We start from the raw sequence: 23,203 nt of genomic DNA, 5'->3' as shown, positions 1-23,203 counted from the left end.
ATGTTATGTAATTTGAAACATTACATCTACGTATTCTTTTTGAAGCTTTTGTTTTCTGTGTCAGTATTAGTGTTGGTCAGTTAGTTTGGAACATTTTGGTTAACTTCTAAATAAAAGAGAAAAACAGCTTCCCTAAACCTTTGAATGTCCAACCCACACTGTTGTAGCCACAATAATCATCAAACTACCGGCAGTAGTTATATTTATAGTGATTAATTTCGATTATAACTCTGTTTTTTTTTTCCACAGAGGATGCCAGTTCAACCAAGAAACTCTCAGTTGAGCTGCCTAGTAAGATCCCACCATTTTAGATCTTTGACCAAGAAGCTTATTTTAAATGATTCAGTGGCTGAGTGTGGAAAACATGTTGGAGACATGTTTATCTCTAGGTATTTTGTGTGTTTGGAAGTTAGCCTTTTAGCAGAAGAAAGTCAAAATATTCAAAACTCCCTTGCTAACGAAAATTTCAAACAGCGTTCACAATATAGTTTGAAACAAAAAACCAAAAAGAAGCACTCTGACCTTTAAACTCTGACCTTTCAGAATTCCTCACTGCTTGCATACCTTTAACTGCTTGTCATCGTTTTCTGAGTGTGTGCTTGCTTCAGTGGACTTTACAGTACTATTTCTTACAATATGCTGTAAATTTCTCTCTGTCTTTGTTTAGATGATAGCGTCCCTGTGCCAGCCATGGGGAGAAAGGACTCAGGTAATAAAGTGGTAGCCCTTACACTTCTAGAGAAACTTTGTTCGGTTTTATTTGTTTCAAGAATATTGCGCGAAACGTGAAAAAGATTGTTTTATTGAAGTCTCCCCAACTCTTTGTGTCTTCACATAATCATAAAGGACATAAAGTGGGCTTCAGAGAAATAAATCTTTTTCATTTTCATTTAGAAGGTTTAAAATTATCACAGAAAAGCTAACAAGATTTTGTCCATGGTGAAGTTTCGTAAAGTATTAACACAGTGCCCAACAGAGGTGAATCACAATCATATGGCAACAGCATTATCTTCATTCATACCTCCAGGATCCAAAGAAGACTGCAGTATCCAGACAATTAAGAATTTATAAACCCAGTTTTTCTTTAATAATAATAATAATAATAATAATAATAAAAAGTTAGGTGCTGCTTGTTCTATTTGCATATCTTTCATGCTTTCCATGTTGCAAGCTGAGATCCTGCTGCTGTGTGAGGCGTGAGTGCTGGAAGTCATGTGTGTCTGTTAGTCTTTCTGTCTGTCTTTGTACCTCTGGACTGGTAAAAGTAAAAATTTCAGATGAGAAGTAAAAGGTGGGTGCTACGACTCCTTACTGTACTATTTGTAGCCTGTGGCAGAGGAGAGCTGTGTTTCACGTAGGTGATCTTTTTCCTCACTGACCAGTGTGGTCTCTGGGAGAGGGTCAGGCACCAGACGAACTGGACAAGCCCGTTGACAACCCACCGCTCTCCACCCTGCTGATTGAGAGACCCCTGAGTGGTGCTGTCACTGTTGGTGAGTAATAGAATGAAGAAGAAAGAAGATCTGAGGAGGGACTTCAAAGGGAAACCTGCAAAAAAGGAAAACTGTATCCATCTGACAGATTGCAGTAGGCATAGGATTTAGAAGAGCCAAGATATCTTTCTTTATTTCAGCCTTATTTCAGATCACTGCTGGTGATGCTAACTTTGACTTATAAGCATAAGTAGAGACACCACTAAGCTGGAAATGTTCTTATCCCTCAGTTCCTCAGGCCTGAAACTGGTTGCAACTTCCGGTCTCACATGAAAAATTTATATGCTCCAACTGTACAGCGAGTGGTTGCTGGGTGAAACTGGCTGCAAAGAGGATGGTGAACCAAAAATGTCCTTGTGATTGCTTTGGTGACTGCTAGAAAATTGCAGCAGTGAATTGCCATTTTCGTGGAAAACGCATACGCCCAGCAACCAGAGCTCCCGACAGAGTGTTAACAAATATGTTAATTGATTTTTAGTTTATCATTTTACTGTTACACCAATAGCCCCAGTACACATTTTTTAATCAATGTACCGGTAAATGTTTAAAAATACTGTATACACCAATTAACAATAGCTTGCCTTCATTTAAGCTTTCCTTTAAAAATGCATCCATTAATGAAATGTACTCACACATAGAGACCACTGCAACACATCAACTTCAACAGTTAGATGAAAGGAGACTTTTTTCTAAAAGAAGCAAAAATATGCTGTGTACTTTTCACTGTGACACTGATATCTAAGTTAAAACAGTCTCTGCATCTGTATTTGTATACAATATATGAATGCATGCTTTTTTTTATGTTAGTCTTCACTGGTACCCAATTACACTTTCTCTTTAATCATATCAAATTTTTCTGTCCAAAGGTGGTGACATCACCTTTGTTGCCAAAGTGGAGGCCAAAGATCTTCTGCGCAAACCAACTATCAAGTGGTTTAAAGGGAAATGGATGGATCTGGCCAGCAAGACAGGAAAACATCTACAGCTAAAAGAGACCTTTGACCGACTCACAAAGGTATCCATGTACCCTCACCTTCTTTAGAAGGTATGTAAGCAAATTTTGTGATAACGTTACTCTTATACAAACTTTTATCAGGTCCACACATTTGAGATGCACATCATCAAGGCCAAAGATAACTATGCTGGGAACTACAGGTGCGAGGTCAACTACAAGGACAAGTTTGATAGCTGTTCCTTTGACTTGGAAGTTAAAGGTTTGTCACATTGTTAAAATACTTTAGAACAAAAAAAATCCGCCACAAACATAAAAATTGCATACTATGTGCTGATACTGTTTTATAGAAGCTGAAACGGGCTCACAGAATATTGACATTCGATCCGCTTTCAAGAGAAGGTAATAAAAAGACCTTTATGAATGAGTCAGCAGGACCCTTATGGAATTTGACAGAATTTCTATGTTTTCTTTTCAAAACAAAGCATTGTTCTATTATAGGATCTCTAATATTCTATACATACTAATAAAGACACCTGAAAAAATGAAGATAAGAAAAAGTGCCATTCATTTAGGCACACTGAACACCTCTCCATCAAGTAATGTCTCTGTATGAGATGTAAGCGTGACAAGATGGTTGTAATAATGTCATTTACCTTTCTGCAAGGTAATTACAAATCAACCAGTTCACTCACTGTGTAATTAAAGGCCAACTCTTGCACATTGATTCTTCCTCCAAACAATGTGACTGGAAAGCAACTCAAAGCATCCCTGTTGCATTGCATAATCACAATGTTGTACTTCAACATTGTGGCAATGTTGCCCGGGACAGCTCTGGATGTGTTTTACACAAATCACCTTGTTTCAAGCTTTTATCTGGGAAAAGACACAAAAAGGTCTCTGTGTAAGCACCAATCGTGAGTTAGCTTGGAGCTAATGTATCGATTGAGATCAGAGCTTTTGCTTTGTGATGCTCTTTTACCGTTGTTTTTAGTGCTTCTAGCTTTTTCAGTTCTGATTAAATCTCTATTAATCTCTCCTTGTTAACAACAGCAGTGAAAGACAAGAAGATGCAGGAGAGCTTGACTTTAGTGGTCTTCTAAAACATAGGTGAGAGTCACATCCTAATCCTGAGTGGATTTTGTTCTTTTTAGTATTTTTTAGGCCCCTTTTCTGGATCTACTTTTTTTCTCTTCTTCTTTCACATCGTTTGTAAATTTAATTTGTACACAGTTACTGTATGAGTGGAAAGCACATTTCTTCAGATCATCAAAGAAGCTATAACAGGGGTTTTCAAAGTCCGCGGGCCCCTCTCCTAGACAAATTTAGCTGTCCCCACTTTTCATCTTCATACTAAAACACTACAATATTTTCAATATTGTATAACATGTAATAAAAGATGGACATCGTTACTGTCCGTTTAGCATCATGAACCTTGTGGTCTTGCTTTTTGCACCTAAAAATTATCATATTTGGTCGGAAAGATTAGCTTAGTTAGCTAAGTTTTTAGCCAACAGTAGCAAGTTTATTCACCAAAGTGTGTCTGTAGACTGTATGGAAGCTAATCAACATACAAACAAATTAATTAAGAATTTAACTAAAAGAACTGAAGCATAACTTTTTATTTTATTAACACAATTAGTAAGATTTAACCAGTGAGCAAAACATTTCTTTATCAGTAAATTGCAGTAAAATGCTAAAAATGCTAAAATGCAAACATATTTAAATGGATGAGATAGCTACATAGAGTCCTTTAAAAAGGCCACAAAGACCACAAATATTTTAGAATTCTTTCAAAAATTCTTTTAAAATGTAAAATTATGTTATTATTTTTTTAGACAAATAAAAAACTTTTAACTAGGAATTTATATTTTTCTACCCAAATTCGAGCTGGACTTCAGAAATTAATGTTCAAAATTAATTTTATGTTCAGAAATGCATGTAAATTTAACTGTACTTTGGCATCTTAATGACAAATAATATTGTGTTTTAATATATATTTATTTGCTTATTGCCATATATATAAAACTGCAAATTTGGAAAATGATGGATACAAATAATAGTCATATATCAGTATTAAAAATATTTCAAATTAAGAGTTTGCATATATTAGTGGATTGACCATTACAGACCCATAACAAATACATATGGTAAATACCAATACTGTTAATTTAAGGCAGCCATCACATAAACCTTGTGCTGGATGGTGGCCTAATAAGTTTGTTAAGCACCGTAAATCAATAAATGACAGATGTTTCTCCTACATTGGACATTTTAAAATTTACTATCAGACCTTTCTTATATCTCTCTGAAAAAGTAAAGCATGTTATTGGAGTTAACTTTCCAGATTTACAGAACTATTTGCCATTCAAAACAAGAGCTTTTAATCCATTAAAATGTCTTTTTCATTATTATTATTATTATTATTATTATTATTTAGTTATCTTACTTTAGTTATCTATTATCTTGGTCATCAAAAACCAACGTAGATGTTTAGTCGACATTAGAGAATGGTTTACAGAGGTTCTCACAGAGCACTGCATACACAAAAGTTTGGTCACTTGTACCCAAGCATATGTGGAAACTATAACACAGTAATTTAGTCACAGTAACCTGGTGTCAAAGTGCACCTTCTCCAGTGGGAGGTGTGCCTTACAGCTTGAAAACCTCTGTGCAATAGCAAAAGCTACTCCAGTGGTTCAAAATAAACACCATGATGCATTTTTGAAATACATTGCAGCGTGTGAGTACAAGACCTAGTCAGTGGCACTGCTCACTGACAAAATTATATATTTATTTTGGGCTTGTCTCTTCTTCTCCCCTATACATTCAGAAATCAGAGGTTAGTAGAACGAAAACCATAGGTATTAAAATGATTAGACCTTACTGCGGGTGAGTACTGTAATCCTGTAGAGTCCCCAGCATGAAACGTAGCTCTAGGTATTGGACGAGCAAGAGTGTTGGCCTCCTGTAGTACGGTAACACTTCATTTGAAGGCAACATTCCTAAATGCCCCACCAGCACTCAGCAATGATGGAAATGGGTCTTGCAGCATTGACACTGAGGTGACTTGTCTTCATCAAGCTGTGAAATCAAGTCACATCTTTATGAGGCAAAGAGTGCCATTTTGGATCATTAATGAAGTGCAAGTGGGCCATGGAGAAATGATGCTGTAAAATAGTGTTATCACTACATTGTCGTTTATTTCAGTCTAGAAATATAAGGCAAGCACCACCGTGTTTATTTCAGCGTCTTCATAATTGCTTGAAAATAAACGAATGAGAAACACATGTAGAGAATATGATAGTATTTTACTCAATTCAGCCCCAAGCTTTCAGACATTTGGGAAAAATGTCAATGAAAGACAAGGCTTATTGAATGTTCACTATTTAAAACTAATAAATACACTCATGTCCAGGACGACATGTTTATTAACCTTAATCCCGTAACTCTAACACTCCTTCTGCCATCGTCTAACATTGTCGGAGCATCTGTGATGTGATTAAACCAACCGACCAGCAAACAAAGGGATGGGCCATGTCAAGAGCTATATGACAATCTTTGTTGCAGGTTTCCCTTAAATGCATGCATCCTTCATATAGACAAATCGCACAAAGCTGTTAAGCATTCAATAAGCTAGCATCTCTCAAAGAAAAAAAAACCCTTCCACCTGATTGATCTATAACTGTTCTTGTGTTTTAACCCTGATAAAAAGAACTCCTCCCCTTACTGTTTAAAGAAGCCTCCTCTTTAATCCTTATTTAATTGTTCATCTTCATCCTTCAAAGCATGCTATAAACTATGAAAGCAAGTTAGAAAGCCTTATTAGTTTTTTATTTGCATTTTATTCAAGACAGTTAAAACCTTTGGGGGCAAGCTGGCTCGCAACAAGGAGCTCTTTTCAAGTCTTAGCTAGCTTAGGTATAAAATAATGTACCTGAATATTAATGTAATTAACTGACAACTACAATATGTAAATATCCGTTTTTTGCACCATGAAACAACCCTCAGTCATTAAAATTAGTGATCTAATGATGATTTAATGACTGCAGAAAATTACTAGAGACGCAGAAACAAATAACACTGTTTCATCCAGGAACAATTCAACCAAATCCCTTTGCAGGAGAAAGTGTCCATCGACAAAAGGCTTTTTGATGATATAATATAAAAGACAATGGAGTTCCGTCCAGCTGAGCTACAATCCTGTTTAGCCTTTTGTCTGCAGATGCAGACAGTAGAAAGAAAAAAGTCTCTGCATTAAATTGCTCACAACTAGGTTTGTGGTTTTCTGTGTCACAATTGCTATAAACAGATGTTGCACAGCTTTTAGTGGTTTGAGAACTATATTCAAAAGAAAGCAGACATCACCATTGCTTCTACCCCCCAAACTGGCCAAATAAAACAATGTATAGATGAAAAAAATGAAGACAAATATATAAGCTGGGTATAACTAAAACAAGAGAAAGAGACGTGCAACAGAGGCCCCCAGCTAGGCTCAAGCCAGGAGTGTTGGAGCTACTGGTCTGTGTCCCAGCTCTTAAGGCAGGCCACCCTGATATTAGGATTATTATTATGATCCAGATGGTTATCTGTAGTTGTAGTTATCTGTGATCTGTATTTGTGTTTCAAGGTTCTGTCTTGATTAATTCTAAAATGGTTAGACACATGAAAAACACACAGACCTTCCACAAGTTAAAGAGCACCACTGTTTTGTATTAACTGCGCTGCTACCCTGTTAACAAGTAACTTCAGAGCCAATGTGAGCACACAACTAGACAGCTCACCATGCCCATCCTTTTGTGTGACATGTCCTGAAGAATGCTCTGCAGAGAAATACTGTAGCATGCTTAAACCAGAAACAGGAGGAAAACCTCACAGTGACTGCTATATTTAATTAAATCTCCTGACTACATCAGTATGAGGTCATTGAGTGATTCCTCAGGACACGTTGCAAACACCAGCCAATAAATCCTGCCCTCACATCGTTCCTTCATATTCGGCACCGCTAGGGAGCACAAACAGCAGGATGACACTCCAGAGGTGGATGTGTGGGAGATCCTGAAGAACGCCCGGCCAGATCAGTATGAAAAGATTGCCTTTATGTACGGCATCACAGACCTGAGGGGTCTGCTGAAGAGGCTGAAAAAGATGCCTAAAGAGGAGAAGAAGCTGGAAGGTAGATAAATCAGTGCTCAGCCGATGCATATTAATATTTATCTCTTTTCAGACATTAAGGTCTTTGTGGTGGTTTTTGTTTTTTTGTTTTTTTTATCCTGCTGTGACTTTAGTTTTGTCTTTTCAAAGCTTTTGCAAAGAAGCTGGACCCTGCATATCAGGTGGATAAAGGTGGAAAGATCCGCTTAGTGGTGGACCTGGCTGACCCGACAGTTGAACTGAAGTGGTACAAGAATGGACAGGAAATCAGGCCCTCGCCCAAGTATGTAACGACCTTTTCCCTTATTGATCAGTTCTTTGTCTTCTTGGGTTCAGCACTGCGCAAATAAAGTGCATTTTATGTATTAAGAAATGCACTTTATTTGTGACAATTCCTTCCTTTACCAGTCCTCTGGTAAATGTTTTCATTCTGTCACCAGCCTAAAGCACAATGGTTCACATGTTTCATTGCACATTACTCCACACAAACACTGGTACAAATACCCCCAAAAGAAACAAATCAACAGTCAACAGTGGCATAGTAAGACATCTTGAAATATAACAATGCAACATATCTGCAGCCAGTTTAGTCCACTGCACTGTGAACCATTGCCAGCTGACCTCCAGCACACTGTAACAGTCTCAACTCTAATGTGGCTTGAATATCAAACAAACATGTTAGCATTTTTAAGAATTCAGAGCTACATTTGGGTGTACATGTAGAGTATGATTTCATATGCTGTCTGTAACTGCCATTAATTGCTGTATATGTCCTCCTCTATACAGGAAAAATGTGGTACCTCCTTCACAGGTCTTTAACAAAGTCTGGCTTTGGAACAGTTTTAATAGATACTGGATCACAAAGTATTACCAAAAATCATCTTTTTCGACAAGATTCTTCATATTAGGGCTGAATAGATTTGTTTTTCCAACTATAATGTTTTTGAAAGGATAGAGGAGTTTTTTCAGATTCCTCCAGTGCACAAAAATATGTTTGTACTGGTTTCATTCTTTTAGGCTATATCATATAACGTATCTCGCAACAGCGCATTAACAGCAGAGTCAGAGCAATGTTTTTGCCACATTAGATATTTTTGTTTGATTTCAAAGCACAGTAAAGAGACAGAAGAAGAGGCTGAATTTTTCTTTTATTTCATGATATCAGCCTAAAAATGGCATGTAACTGGATAAAGACATGCATATTTTTATTCAAAAGACAAGGCCTCTTGAGATTATAGATTCTCTATAGATAAGCAGTATTAAGCTAATTCTGTTCAAAGTCATCCAGCGTTAAAGCCATCTGGGAGGATATTGCTGTTTTCTGGGTTTGGTCTCCAGGTCTCCCTTCTCTAAAGACTTTCTCCCATTTGCTCCTCTTTCTTGTAACATTGTTGCTGTACCCCTCCAGGCATGATGTTTCTTTGTGTTTGTTGTTTGTCTGTCATATCATGGTGCTCCTTCCTGTCTACCATAATCACTTGCTCTGCACTTCCTGTGCTCCGGCCCCATTCTGGCTCCACTGGTGACCTTAAGTCAAAGGAAGTAAGTCCATTCATGCACTCTCCCTTCTCCATGTCACAGTTTTGTTGTGAGCCTCACCTTTCTGTATGTATTTTCACTTCTGGCTGTGTGCAGCATTTTTAAAGCATGTTGACTGAAAGATCACAATTAAATTTTGCAGCTACTGTACATTTGATTTTCCTAATAGTGTTTATTCTCTGTAATCACCAATTTGAAATCATATGCATTCCTATCTTGGGACCACTGTATGATGAGCGACCTAATTAACGTTCTTCCTGTTTAGGTATATTTTTGAGCATAAGGGCACACAAAGGATTATGGTCATCAACAACTGCTCCGCCAATGATGACGCAGCCTATTCGGTTGTCGCAGGAGATGAGAAATGTAGCACAGAGCTTTTTGTCAAAGGTAACGTGATTAATTGATCTTTTTAAAACAGCCACTAAGAATTGTTGGCTTAAGGAGCCAATCATTTAGTTTTCTTCCCTCTTGTCCAACAGAGTTACCAGTTAAGATAGTTAAAGGTATTGAGCCTGTGAAGACCACAGTGAACGAGAGGATTGAGCTAGAGTGTGAAGTTTCAGAGGAAGGTGCTCAAGTCAAATGGTAAGACTGAAAATGAAGGATTTAAACATGCTATGACTAACATAATAACACATGAATGCGACTTGTGCTATAAACAAACAAGAAAATCATTAAAAAGTTCAAACTAAAAGCTCCTTAAGGTTTGCTTTGTTACTCAAACTATGTGTATGGTAAAATATGATTTCAACCTAAAAAAGTGTTTGTATTACAAAAAATAGACATTTGAAAGAGCTCAGTAATCAGACACGATATACTGTCTGGCCAAAAAAAAGTCACTGCCTGACTTAACTTAGCTGACATAACTATTATTTTATTAGAAGAGATAATTACTGCAGTCATAAATCGGCCTTGGCTAGCAACGTGTTATTTACGGTAACACTTACTAATGCATTGAGTAAGTGGTTCCCTAATGTGGTGGTTTTGCCTAACAAACAAGAGATGCCTGTTTCAGTCCTGGAGGAAGACACAAATCCCTCTGGGAGTGTGTCAGGAAGGGCAGCTGATCCAGTGAGTAATTTCCATTTCAGAAGTGTCGGGTTATTGCCCCGCACCAAGAAAAGAAAACCTCTATGGAAATGAATAAAACTACTAAAACTGTGTGAAGAACTGTCCAACCATTATTAAAACCCGGAAGGAATCCTCTCTGTGGAAGGAATGCAGTCATGAAAAAGATATTAAATGATCATGATCAGAGATTATATAAGTGTGCGGTGTAATCCATCAACTGTAGCACTCACAGCTCCTTTTAATTGTGAAAGTAAGAGCATTTCCACTTGTGCGATGTAAAGAGAACTCAGGCTCAGATTGTGAAAGAGTGGTTCGGAGAACACGAGACATAAGACAGACCCTAACCCCACTCAGAATCTTTGGGATGTGCTAAAATCTAATAGCTCCTTCAGAAGTTGCCTCTTTTTCTCATCCAGTGTTTCAGGAAACATCAAGTGATCAAATCTTCACCATCATGTTCAGCACTTGTAAATTGTTCACTGCTTATTTGTCGGTGTGTGACCATTTCAAATGCTCTTTCAGGTTGAAGAATGGTGTTGAGGTTCCAACAGGGGTGCGATCGAGATATCGAGTTAAGTGTGAGGGAACTAAACACTTTTTGGTGATTGATGACGCCTCACGAGACGATACTGGGACATACTCCATCATGGCCTCTGGTGGCACCTCTGAGGCTCATATACAAGTTGACTGTATGAAGCATCTTCTCTGTATTTAAATTCTTACTACTGGTTGCATGCTTTCTTAAAGAAACAGCTTATATCCTGGCCTTCCTCTATACTTTATTTAGTGAAACCACTGAAGGTGTACCAGGACCTGCAGGACATGACGGTGTTGCTGGGTCAGCCCATCAAGTTGCACTGTGAGATTTACCCAGGAAATGTCCCAGGCCGCTGGTACAGGAACGGACAGCTGATCCAACCTAGCGATCGCCTCAACATCATACACAGAAATAAGTATGACCTTGCTATGGAACTCTATTCAATCAAAGCTGTTTTTATTAAACGTTTGTCTCACACATTTCTGTTTTTTCAGAGTCCACCGACTTGAAATTGCAGCCAGCTCCCTTCACGATGCAGGAGATTACACTTTTGTACCTGAGGGGTATTCACAGAGCCTTTCTGCCAAAATCCACATCATTGGTACAAAAACGAAGCTTCACTGGACAAGAGCTTTTTTTTCTCCTTATTGTTCTTTATGCTTTCTCTCTTTCTAATGACCTCGTTTGATTTTCTGCAGACCCTCCGAGGGTACTCTTGGACAGCTTGAACTTCCCAGACAACACTGTAACTGTCGTGGCAGGAAATAAACTCCGCTTAGAAATCCCAATCAGTGGAGAACCAGCACCCAGAGTGGTGTGGATGAAGGGTGAAAGGGTGAGAACCTTTGATTCTGTACTCACCCCACTACTAACACAAAAAACAACAGCGCCTTAGCCCAACTCAAAACTGCTCTGTCTGTAATAACCGTATTGTTTATGCACTTTGAATCATTAAAAATGGGCTATATTACTCATGACTATATTAATTTGTTTCATTCATTATATTCAGATATCACCCTTTTGTTATTTGGTCAGAACTGACACTCTAGTGGACACTTTGCCTGTTAGCCTGGAGCAACACTAGGCAAAACTGCCACTGGACACTGAGGCATGACAAATTATTGTCACCATGTGCAATGAACTTGCAATCTTGATAGTCAGTCTGCTATCAGGTTGAGATTGAATGGGGTCAGCTTGGCAATTATATGCAATCCATTTATGGTCATACACAGATTAACAGTGATGAAAAAACTTCAGATCTCTTGCTGTCTGCAGAAATTCACATTAACTATTTACATTCATAGTTCAGCCAGAACCTCAGAGATCTGAAACAGAAATACCTCCACAAATAGTGACGTAGTTGCTGCAGGACAGAAATGTAACTGCCAAATGACAGAGGTACTCGATAACATTGCTTTTATATAGAAATACAACCAGAAGGCAGCCAGCTGAGTCAAGTCCCCTATTACAAAGACACTCTGAGTCATTGGTGCAGACTGAGTCAGACTGATTGCAAAGTGCTGTCAATCTCTCCGCATTTATAATTTTGGTTTATTTTGGTTATTTACACACCTCTAATCTCTCCAAGCACGATTGCTGATTTTGCTGGACTGTAATTATTTGGAGACAGGTTGCCTCCCAGAATTGACCTTTGTGAAAGCAGTCACTGCAGCTCTTTGCAATCTGTCACTAAATGTGAAAAAATTCAGTCCAACCACCGATTTTGCAGCTAGATTTTTTCTAGCTGCAAGCAGGTTACCGTCTTATTTTCACCTTCTTGTGATTGAACTTTTAACGTTTGTTGTAACCTGCTTGGTAGCTAGTTAGTACCATGTCAGTGAATATCACATTTAGAGTTATAATGTAAATATTTTTTTTCATAGAAAGACTAATTTGTGACAAAAAATCTGTTTTTATGTCCTCATATGGTACTCACGAGGTCTTCTGTGTCTTTTGCCTTTAATCTCTTTTACCTCAGGTGATTCTCGAGTCAGGTCACCGCGTCCACGCTGAGACATACAGCGACCACACGAGTCTGACAATTGAGGTCACTGAGCGGGAGGACACAGGAAACTACAAGATAGTTCTGCAGAACGAGGCTGGTGAAGCCACAGCTAGTGTCAAAATCAAGGTTGTTGGTAAGACAGTGCAGCACCTTTCAAACAAAATATAAAATACACAATTCTTAACTTGCTTTTTGAATCATTTTTGAATCATGTGTTGTCTTCAGACATCCCCGACCCTCCTGAAGCTCCCTTGGTCCCAGTGGTGGGTGGTGATTGGTGTTCTATGACATGGGAACCTCCAAAGTATGATGGAGGCTCGCCAATCTTAGGTAAACCTTGCAGCACACTTGTTACCAAGCTTTACATGCATATGTTGGTGTTACATAACACTTTCTGGCTGCCCTCTAAAGGCTATTACATTGAGAGAAAAAAGAAGCAGAGCTCCAGATGGATGAGACTGAACTTTGACCTGATCAAGGAGACTACATTTGAACCCAAGAAGATGATTGAAGGAGTGCCGTATGAAGTGCGGATCTTTGCAGTCAACGCCATCGGTGTGTCCAAACCCAGTGAACCTTCCAAAGCCTTTACTCCTCTCGGTGAGTCCCCCAAACATTTCTTAGTACCATAAACCTATGACCTATGATCTGCAAAAATTCTATTTAAGGAAGAATAATACAGTCTCACATAAGGCTTTATTATAATGGGCAAAAGTCCTGTGATAGTACGTGTCTGATCTGCCCTTGGTACCCCAGTGACACAGCTGTTCCCCCTCATACCCACTATCCCAAGCATTTTGGCTGTGACCTCCACTGGACACGCAAGAGCTTTAGAGGATATTAAATATGTCTTTATAATGGCTGCCAAATCATCTGTGGATTAGAGGTTTAGGAGATCAGGTCTGTCAGAGGGTTCAGCAGGAGTTAAATGTGATTCAGAATACAAGAATAGATAGCAAGAGCAGGGGCTAATGGGATCTGACAGGGAGACTGATGGCATACCAGCTAAAGTGAGAGGCGCCTTGGTCACGTGTTTATGACTTGCCAAAATGGATGTTTTCTCATCTTGTTCACATTCGCTGTTTAAACCCGAGTGACGAAAACATTTATCTCAACACAGCTGTTACCAGTGAACCCACCATGCTGGTCGTGGATGACGTTACTGACACCACTGTGACGATAAAGTGGCGTCCACCTGAAACCATTGGAGCTGCTGGGCTGGACGGATACTTAGTGGAGTATTGCGTAGAAGGAAGTGAGTTAGATTTCACTTGACTAACGAACTACATGATAGTAAGGCCCTACAATTTATTGCACAAATTGTACAAAAGCAAATGTCATATGTGCATACATACACAAAGGGGTTTAAACTGCAACCAAATCCAGCTGGTATTGTGATTCTGACAGAATCAGAGATTTAGGATCAGACTGACTGCAAAACAGCACAAAAATACTGAATGCAGTATTGTGAGAGTCCATACATAGACATACAGAAAATATAAAGAAAGAATAAATCCCAAGTCACTGTGTATGCATACTCGGCCACTTCATTAGGTATAATTATTCCTGCACTAGAATATCTAATCAGCCAATCACATAATTAGATTAGATTGATTAGATTAGATTAGATTAGATTAGATTAGATTAGATTAGATTAGATTAGATTAGATGAATCTTTATTAATCCCTCGGGTGGGTTCCTGCATGTTACAGGTGCAATAAGGGGAATGAGAGTAAGGATATAAGCATAAATACACCATATATACACATATACAAATATATAAATACAGAATATACAATATGGATAAATAGGATTGCACATTTGAGTGAGCATATTGCACAGTGATTATTGCACAGGCGAATATAAGAAAAAAACAAATATTGCAAATATTGCACAGTGTAACAAAGCACTACAGCTCAGTTGTTCCCGCCCTCCTTTGTCCTCCTGTTTCCCCTCCGCCTCCCCTCCAGTGAGGAGTTAAACAGTCTGATGGCGTGTGGGACAGAGGAGTTTTTAAATCTATTGCTTTTTGACTTTTTGACAGCAACCTGTCGCTGAATAGGCTCCTCTGATTGTTTACAACCTTGTGCAGAGGATGCCCAGCATTGTTCATAAGGACAGCAATGCAATGCATTTAGGCATGTAGGCATGGTCAATATGACCTGCTGAAGTTTAAACTGAGCATCAAAATGGAGAAGAAAGGTGATTTAAGTAACTTTGAAGGTAGGATGGTTGTTGGTACCTGACTGGCTGGTCTGAGTTTTTCAGAAACTGCTGATCTACTGGGATTTTCCTGCACAATCATCTCTAGGATTCCAAACACCATTATATAATAGCTTTAGAAGAAACTATACTATTAATATTGTAAAAGTGAAATCTGAAGCCGAAGAATAACAGTCAGTGTTTTTAAGTACACAATAAATACATAATAATTTACCAGACTTACAATAGTGCACTGGACACTATACAATAGTGTGGCTGAGTAAAAAAAAAATGAGACCAGCTGTAGCATGTAACCAATCTGTAAAACCAGTTTTATTAAGCACTTCAAGTTTTTAGCTTGTTTCTTCTAACCCACAAAATAGATGCACAACCAGTCAGACATGAAACCAGTTTAAATAGTATTTTTCACCATGACTGTATTTTTTTCCTTACAGCTAATGATTGGGTAATATCCAACAAGGAGCTGACAGAGAAAACCAGGTACACCATCACCGGTCTGAGTCCAGGGTGTAAAATTTTAGTTCGTGTCAAAGCCGTCAATGCAGCTGGAGCTAGCACTCCACGTACCCTGCAGCATGCTATCCTGGTTAAAGAGGTTGTTGGTGAGCTCTTTAAAGTTCATTATATATGTTCTGCTGTAACACTGCAACAAATTAAATTAATACTGACATAAAATAAATCATAAAACGTTCCTTTATAACACACATTTTGGTGTAACTGCTCCACAGAACCACCCAAGATCCGCGTCCCACGGCACTTGAAGCAGACTTACACTCGCAAAGTTGGAGAAACAGTCAACCTTGTGGTGCCATTTATGGTAAATATGCCAGTTATACTGATATTGCACATCTCTTCAACAGAATACTGAGCTCATGTTGCAATTTGTGTGCAGGGCAAACCCCGACCGAAGGTCACCTGGCTGAAGGATGGCAACCCTATAGAGCCTTCACAAGTTAGCATCCGTAACACAGACTGTGACAGCATCATCTTCATCCGCAAAGCAGAACGCAGCCACTCTGGGAAGTATGACATGACAGTGCAGGTTGAAAACCATGTGGACACAGCCATACTTGACATACAGATTGTAGGTGAGTGAGCAAAATCACTATAAGATCATACGAAAGATAGAAGTGCTCATTGACATCAGAGTGGAGCTTTATAAGGAATGTCTATATTATGAGATTATATATCTTTTTCTCCTATTTTTAGATCTACCTGGACCTCCTCAGTGTGTGAATATTGAAGATGTTTGGGGTGGAAATGTAGCTCTGGTCTGGACCCCTCCAAAGGACAATGGGAACGCCCCAATAACAGGCTACACCATTCAAAAAGCAGACAAAAAGACAATGGTAGAAGATGGTCTCATACTGCAAATGAAAACCATTCTAGATACGCTATATCTTCAGCTCACATGCATTACTCTTTTTAGGAATGGTTCACATGCATTGAGCACTACCATCGCAACTGCATTACCATCACAGAACTGGTAGTTGGGAACGAGTACTTCTTCAGGATCTTCTCTGAGAATATGTGTGGCCTGAGTGAAACCGCCACCCAAACCAAAAAGAGTGCCCTCATCGTCAAAGAAGGTACAGCTGACTGTGTGTTTATGAGAGTGTAGGTGAGAGTAAGATCAAAAGATTTACTGTGAAAAACCAAATCTTCTAATTTCAGATGGAGGAAAATGCTTCCAAAGCTGAAACTCTGGAAGAAATCACATTTTACTTACATGCCGATATAAAGTTGTTGTTACTTTTTTGGGGTTTTTTTACAGCTCTCATCTGAAAGGTACTGTCAGTGATGTTTTCCACCCTAAAGTGAGCCTGATTCACAGCCTCACTTGTGAAACTCCAAGGGTTCGGTGTATGACTGACAGGCCCTTCAATGGTGTCTCAGTCTCAGCTGATGATAAATAAAAAAAAATACTGTCTTTCCCTCATCACATAGGGAATATCCCACATGATACCGCTCAGAGCCAGTATCATGTACAACCCCATTCCTTTACCCTTACCCCCACAGGCTTGCAGATGAAAACACAAGAGTACAATGACCACGACTTCAAGGAGGCGCCGAAGTTCACACAGCCACTTATCAACACTTTCGCCGTGGCCGGCTACAACACTACTCTTAACTGCAGCGTGCGTGCCAACCCAAGGGTAAGTGGAAGAACTAAAAGTAAAAGTGGTCCTATCAGCAGAGTCCTTTGCTGATGTTTCTATTTCTATGTGCAGCCCAAAGTGATCTGGATGAAGAATAAGATAACCATCATTGACGATCCGCGCTACCGTATGTTTAGCAGCCAAGGAGTCTGCACTCTGGAGATCAGGAAGCCCAGTCCCTATGATGGTGGAATGTACACCTGCAAGGCCATCAATGAACTAGGAGAGGCTCAAGTGGACTGCAAACTGGAAGTTAAAGGTCAGTGTGGACCTTGATATGACCCCCGGCCTCCTCCTTGGGTGCCTGTGTTCACCTGAGTCTGGTTTCCCAAATGTTTTTGTTGTATTTTTTAATGTTCTTTTAAGATATGTGCATCTTTAATGCAAACAGAAGCTATTAACGCATTTATGATCACAATCATCACTGAACGTACAGAGGCAGAGAGCCTTTGGGAAACCAACTCGACCTGGGTACGCTAGTGTTTGAACTGTGCGTGCAGTTCAGCAAAGGGACGATATAGGCGGTGGACATGTAAGTATCTGTACTGGGTTGCACCAGCTATTCGTAAATTCATGGTAAAGTCTTCATCAAGCTCCTAGCAACTTGTTCCTGGTGATTTACAAAGTTGGATTGCACAATTAAAACTTATGAAATGTGTTAGACTTGAGCAATGTGTAAGTTGGTCATGCATGGTGTCTGGGAGAGCTCAACGATGTAAAAGACAAACTACATGGTCGCAATGCCTGAAAAGGGGAAAACACTTTGGATTCTTACCAGTTTTTTTTATCTTCTAATGTTTTTATTAGGATCTTTCTTGCTTTCTTATTCATACAGTCAGTTCTTAGGTTTAGTTCCATATGACCTCAGGTTTATTTAGTCAGGTCCCTTTTGTGTTCCCAGTTTGTGTCAGTCTTGTCTTGCTTTATATGTTTCTACTGTATATTCACCCGTCTTGTCCTCCTGTCTTCCCTTGTGTCATGTTAATCCTATTCCCCTGTTCCATCTGGATGGTAGTTGCTGTTTTAGGGCAGCATGTGGCTCAGGAGGTCGAGCGGATCATTATTGGATGAATGACACTTACAGTCAAACTCGAAGTTCTTTAAATGCTCATCTTAATAGAAAGGCACCTTATAAGTAGAAAGACACATAGTAATATGCAGAGATGGGCAGTAACACGTTACTGTAATCTGATTACTTTTTTCAAGTAACGAGTAAAGTAAGGGATTACTATTGCAAAAACGGTAATTAGATTACCGTTACTTTCCCGTAGGAACGCTGCGTTACTGCGTTACTAAAACCGTGATTTTTTGCGAGAATGTCCCATGACAGTGACGTAAGCGAGTGCGACGTTCGTGACAACAGCTGTGTGCAGATCAACAATGGATCATATATCGAGTGCGGGAGAGAGTATGAGCGTGCAGCGTTTAAAGCGTGGAAGTACTGACCTTACTTTGAGTTTGATTCCATAAAAAGTGACAAAAACATTAGTGTCCGTTGTGCGTGGGAAGAAAACTTCTTTTTAAAGCGAAAAAAACCCCTAAACTTCCAAGCAAGCACCGAGTGTGCAACGATGTAATGGGAAATTCACAAAGAAACTCGTGGATTCTTCCACTGACCGCTGCGGCACACCTGCACCAGGGTAAACCTCCGCCTACGCCACTCCTGCTTTACAGGTGAAAATAGAGCACCAGGACCGCTAGTCTTTGATGTTATTTATTTCCTGCTGTGTTTTACTTGCATCTATTTGAAAGAGTGAGTGTAAACACAAAAAAAAATATTTTATTTTATGTGCTGGAATGTGTAGAAAATAGGTTTAAATGTTAAACTAATTTCTTCAAGTCAGAGAATGTTGCATATAATTAAATTTTTGCTTGATGCATAAAGTTAAAAGGTTAAAACTAATAAAACAAGTTTTAAAAAGAGACTTTTCCATTTGATTACATTTTGTATGATGGATTATGCAGAAAAGTAGAATTGGGCTGAAAGATCTATCACTTTATCACCTACTCAGGTTGTAAATCGTGTTTTTAAAAAGTAACTAAGTAACTAAGTAATTAATTACTTTTGAAAATAAGTAATTAGTAAAGTAACGGGATTACTGTTTTGGGGAAGTAATCAGTAATTAGTTACTGATTACTTTTTTCAAGTAACTTGACCAACACTGGTAATATGTGAAGCCTTGTGTTTTTCAGAGTCACAATCTCGGTGTTTAGAAACCAGATGTGATGAGGTGGGGTGGATCTGACTGTGAAACCACACACGCATTACATAAAAACTGGTCAGTCACAAGTTTTTTAGCCAATGAGCATAACCTGGATAAACTCTGCATGACCAAGACTTACAAACTTGAAATAATTTTTCATTCATTCATTTAATATGATTAAAATGAATCACTGAGACTTAGTGGTTCATTTCAAACGGGAAAGTGTTTTCACAGGTCAAGTTAAAGAGCCGTTTTCCCATTGACTTTATAAGGACTGAAGGCCGTTTCCCAACACCTGCTTACAAACAGTCACAGATTGGTGAAGGTTTCCAAATTGACACTTTCAGCTGCTCCCTTATCCACAAAGGATATCCACAGTATGTTTAATTTGGCAGATATTATACATGAATTGCTTTTCCTGATACAACCCCAAAGTGCATTATGTCTCCTTCTGTGCCTGGGGCTGAACTAAGGACCTTTGTAGGCAAATGTGCTATTTGCCAATAACTGCTAATTTATTGCCAACACTATGCAAGCCAAGCAGCTGGGTCATTTACCATCATTGGTATAACATTTTAAAGTTAAGGGTGTCATGTCAGACGTCAGCTTTATCCGTTTTTCCTGCATAAGATTTATTTTGTTTTGTGCAATCCACTTTGATAAAGTGATGTGTAAATCTGCACTTATTGACTAACTACACTTAAACTTACGAACACCTGGTGCAACTGGTCTATGGATTCCATTTTGAGAGAATATATAAATAATAATCATTTCATGTGTGTCCAGTGTACATAATATCTGGTGACACTTTTCCATCACCACAACATGCAGACGTTTATCCCTTGTGTTGTCACACCTCTCTCTATTCAGTCCAGTCCATCCAGCCATCCTCTTCATCATCACAGCACACCACCTCAGCACCAGTCACACCACAGGAGGCAATAACATATGTAACATATGATATTTTTGTGTTTGTATTATTCAGTGTTTCCATCTTAAAATATGCTCCACAGATTCCAGTGTCTTCTTTATGCTCCACGGTTAACTCCTCATATAAAAGAGTTCAGTAATAACTCAGCTGTTTTCCCTGGTGCGCATATAACTCCATGTAAACATTTTAACCCCTCTTCTCTTCTCTTCTCTTCTCTTCTCCCTCCTAGTCCAAACTCAAGAATTGTGAATATATGTTCTCATATAAGGTAAGCTTTCATATGGTTTTGGCATATGAAGCTTATGTCATTCATTATGCGTCTTCAAGCCTGTGCAACCTCGCTTTTCTCAGCTTGTGGGTCTCTGGCAGTCGTTCTTCCCCTTGAGAGGAGAACCAACAGAACATGTCACATTTGCATGATGGCTTTTGCCAGGTTTTTTCTAAACCTGGATTGCTGTACCTGGCTGACTTTAAAAGCTCCGTTTTGAGTATTTGAATTTATTGTTGGCGTGATATTGTGAGACTCTCTGTTTTGTAACCTGTAGCAGAAATTAGGTGAGTAAAAGGTTTGCAAATCTTCTAACCTTTGTTGAGATATCAAGTGCATCATCTGAAGGGACTGAGAAGCTCTATGCTATGAAGGCATTGACTGTGGCTGAACAACATCAAACACCAAAGAAAACATACTAAACTATATTTTATGTTTGGACCTGCCTGATGAGTGGTGTATGCATAAACGCAGCAGAAATTATATATACTGTATTTTGTAGGTTTTTGCTTGTTGCAGATGACTGGAGACATTATTCATTAATTTTTTTTTTTGCAAAGATTGCAGACCTGAATTGAAACATGTTGTGGAATCAGCTGTGCTTGTGCCTGTATGCTGTGGCCCAGTTCCATACTATGCGCTAATACTGAGCAAATATGCAGGGTTTACGCTGCGTTCACATGGTGAAAGTGACAAAATACTCGTCTCAATTTTCAGTGCTGTATTTGAGTGTGCAGAACTATTGTGCTTGTCCCTATTTTATGTCACATACAGTGCTGTGCAAAAGTCTTGAGCCACCTGTATTTTATTTTTATTTTGCTTCCAGGGAGCCAGACTTTCATGTAATATTTTACAAGTGGTGTTGAGCATTTGGGAGAAAACTTTTAGATCAAATTTTGTACACCTAGGTGAAGTCAGTGACTTTGCATCTTGTGTCACAGATCATATCATTTAAAACTGCATGTACTAAAAGTCATGCATAGTCCACATTTGCTCTAATTAATAATTTTCTTCACTACAAATTACCAAATAAATGGATGAAATTCCAATCACCTGTATTTTGTGTTTAGTGATCATTATCAGAATGCAGTATCCTTTTATTGCTACTGTAATGATAGCATGCCTTTAAACTCTTGTATACTGTGCAGAAAGACATACAAAGACAGTGTATACTATGGAACTGGGACAAACTGGGTTGGCATTGCATTCAGAAGCCATCCTGAGCACCCTCTTTCCCTCTTTAGAGCTTGTGGTTCTCTCCATTGAGTTTTATTTGCTTTTCTCTGCTCACCCTATTGCTCTTCAGCTTTTCTCCTTCATCTTCCCCTCTCTATTTTTCACTCTCCACATATGTCTCTGTGCCTCACAGCAATATTCTAAGAGAGTTTTTCTCCCTGTCCCTTAGGAGGCTTCACCTTCTATGAACTCATGCAACGTGGAGTGCCCCTACATCTGATTGACAAGTATATGACCGAGTCGAAGGTTGTTGAGCAAGAGAAGTAAAAACTGAGCACAGTGCAATAAGACATTTTTGGCTTGCAAACATCTGATGCCACTAGTTACCCTGTTCTCTCAACTGCTGAGGTCAGCAGCCTGCAGGTGGATGGAGGGAAGATGGGACAGGTGGGTGGGTGTGAGGGAGGGTATACCAGTCCGGTGTGGTATGCTGTGTGCAGCTTTGGAGCTAGTTACCATGAGAAAAAAAAAAGCCAGTTCATCTTCTTTATCACTCTGTTATGTTTGAAAGACTCAGCTCAGATGCATGTTGGCAGTGTTTTGGTTCTAGCTTTAATAAGGAATTGTAGTGTGAAAAAAAACAAGCTCATGGTGCACAACCAGTGTATTTTCATGTGGATTTTTGTCAGGAGTGCTTTTTGAAGGTGGCTGATTACTTCTGGGCTCTGAAAGATTTAGTTTGATGTTTAAAGGGTGTCAGTGAACTAATACGTGGCAAGAAAAGTGAGAACAGACTTGAGTAATGTTGGACAAATGAATGTTTTCACTTTTCTGATATGAATCACATTAACATTTCACTTTTTCTGTTGAGTTAGTAAGACAATAGAGAGATTTACACAAAGTCCATACATGTCATTAAACTTTTGAATTCTTGGATTCATACTGGACTGAGGTTTGATTGGGGTTAAAACATGTGTGCATGCCTTTACCTTTGTAATTACAACCTGTGGACAACAATAAAAGACACTTTAAAAAATAGTATGTCTGTTGTTGATTTCTGTACTCTTGTGTTGTAGGAATTAATCTTCTTTTCTAGTCTGTGACAGATTCACTGTGTAATTGACCTCATTAATTCATTTTAGTCATATTTATTTATTTTGCAAACCAGAAATAGCATGAGGGTTTATGGAATGAGTCATGTATGTGAGATCTGGAAAATATGTTCTGACATATGGAAGGTCTTATGTTTGAATATACTGACTTGACCATATAAACAGGGGGGTAGTTAAAGGAGACCTACTGTGGTGCTCAAAAGTTGACACAGAGTATTGACACAGGTATTGACACAGAATAACCCATTTTTTTAATGGCAAATCTCATAAAACCATAGTTTATTCACAATAGAATATAGAAAACATAAAATATTGAAACTGAGAAAATGTGCCATCTGAAGACCAAAAAAACCAAACACCCATTTTTATGGCAAA

At 38.8% G+C, this 23,203-nt stretch overlaps 1 protein-coding gene across 6 annotated transcripts in view; it reads left to right on the top strand.

Moving 5' to 3' along the window:
* mybpc1 (myosin binding protein C1) overlaps positions 1-22,754 on the top strand; it is a 35,901-nt gene extending 13,147 nt beyond the window's left edge. For 4 of the 6 annotated variants that reach the window (XM_080886500.1, XM_080886498.1, XM_080886496.1 and 1 more), the window contains 27 exons: positions 250-291; positions 668-709; positions 1,383-1,493; positions 2,360-2,508; positions 2,590-2,707; positions 2,796-2,847; positions 3,499-3,555; positions 7,455-7,621; positions 7,750-7,882; positions 9,404-9,528; positions 9,621-9,726; positions 10,735-10,901; positions 11,000-11,165; positions 11,245-11,351; positions 11,449-11,585; positions 12,729-12,888; positions 12,981-13,085; positions 13,167-13,355; positions 13,876-14,010; positions 15,413-15,580; positions 15,707-15,795; positions 15,871-16,066; positions 16,188-16,327; positions 16,408-16,567; positions 16,998-17,134; positions 17,210-17,396; positions 21,946-22,754. In XM_080886500.1, the coding sequence (XP_080742626.1) occupies positions 250-291; positions 668-709; positions 1,383-1,493; positions 2,360-2,508; positions 2,590-2,707; positions 2,796-2,847; positions 3,499-3,555; positions 7,455-7,621; positions 7,750-7,882; positions 9,404-9,528; positions 9,621-9,726; positions 10,735-10,901; positions 11,000-11,165; positions 11,245-11,351; positions 11,449-11,585; positions 12,729-12,888; positions 12,981-13,085; positions 13,167-13,355; positions 13,876-14,010; positions 15,413-15,580; positions 15,707-15,795; positions 15,871-16,066; positions 16,188-16,327; positions 16,408-16,567; positions 16,998-17,134; positions 17,210-17,396; positions 21,946-22,043 (3,443 nt within the window). In that variant the 3' untranslated portion in view covers positions 22,044-22,754. Of the gene's footprint in view, positions 1-249; positions 292-667; positions 710-1,382; positions 1,494-2,359; positions 2,509-2,589; positions 2,708-2,795; positions 2,848-3,498; positions 3,556-7,454; positions 7,622-7,749; positions 7,883-9,403; positions 9,529-9,620; positions 9,727-10,734; positions 10,902-10,999; positions 11,166-11,244; positions 11,352-11,448; positions 11,586-12,728; positions 12,889-12,980; positions 13,086-13,166; positions 13,356-13,875; positions 14,011-15,412; positions 15,581-15,706; positions 15,796-15,870; positions 16,067-16,187; positions 16,328-16,407; positions 16,568-16,997; positions 17,135-17,209; positions 17,397-20,501; positions 20,541-21,945 lie in introns of all 6 variants that reach the window. The other 2 variants (XM_080886499.1, XM_080886497.1) reach the window with 2 other exon arrangements.
* Positions 22,755-23,203: the final 449 nt, after the last annotated feature.

This window comes from Rhamphochromis sp. 'chilingali' (genome assembly GCF_963969265.1).
Source record: "Rhamphochromis sp. 'chilingali' genome assembly, chromosome: 7".
NCBI lineage: Eukaryota > Metazoa > Chordata > Actinopteri > Cichliformes > Cichlidae > Rhamphochromis > Rhamphochromis sp. 'chilingali'.
The sequence above is the reverse complement of the archived record's forward strand: the minus strand, read 5'-3'. Positions and strand labels throughout refer to the sequence as shown.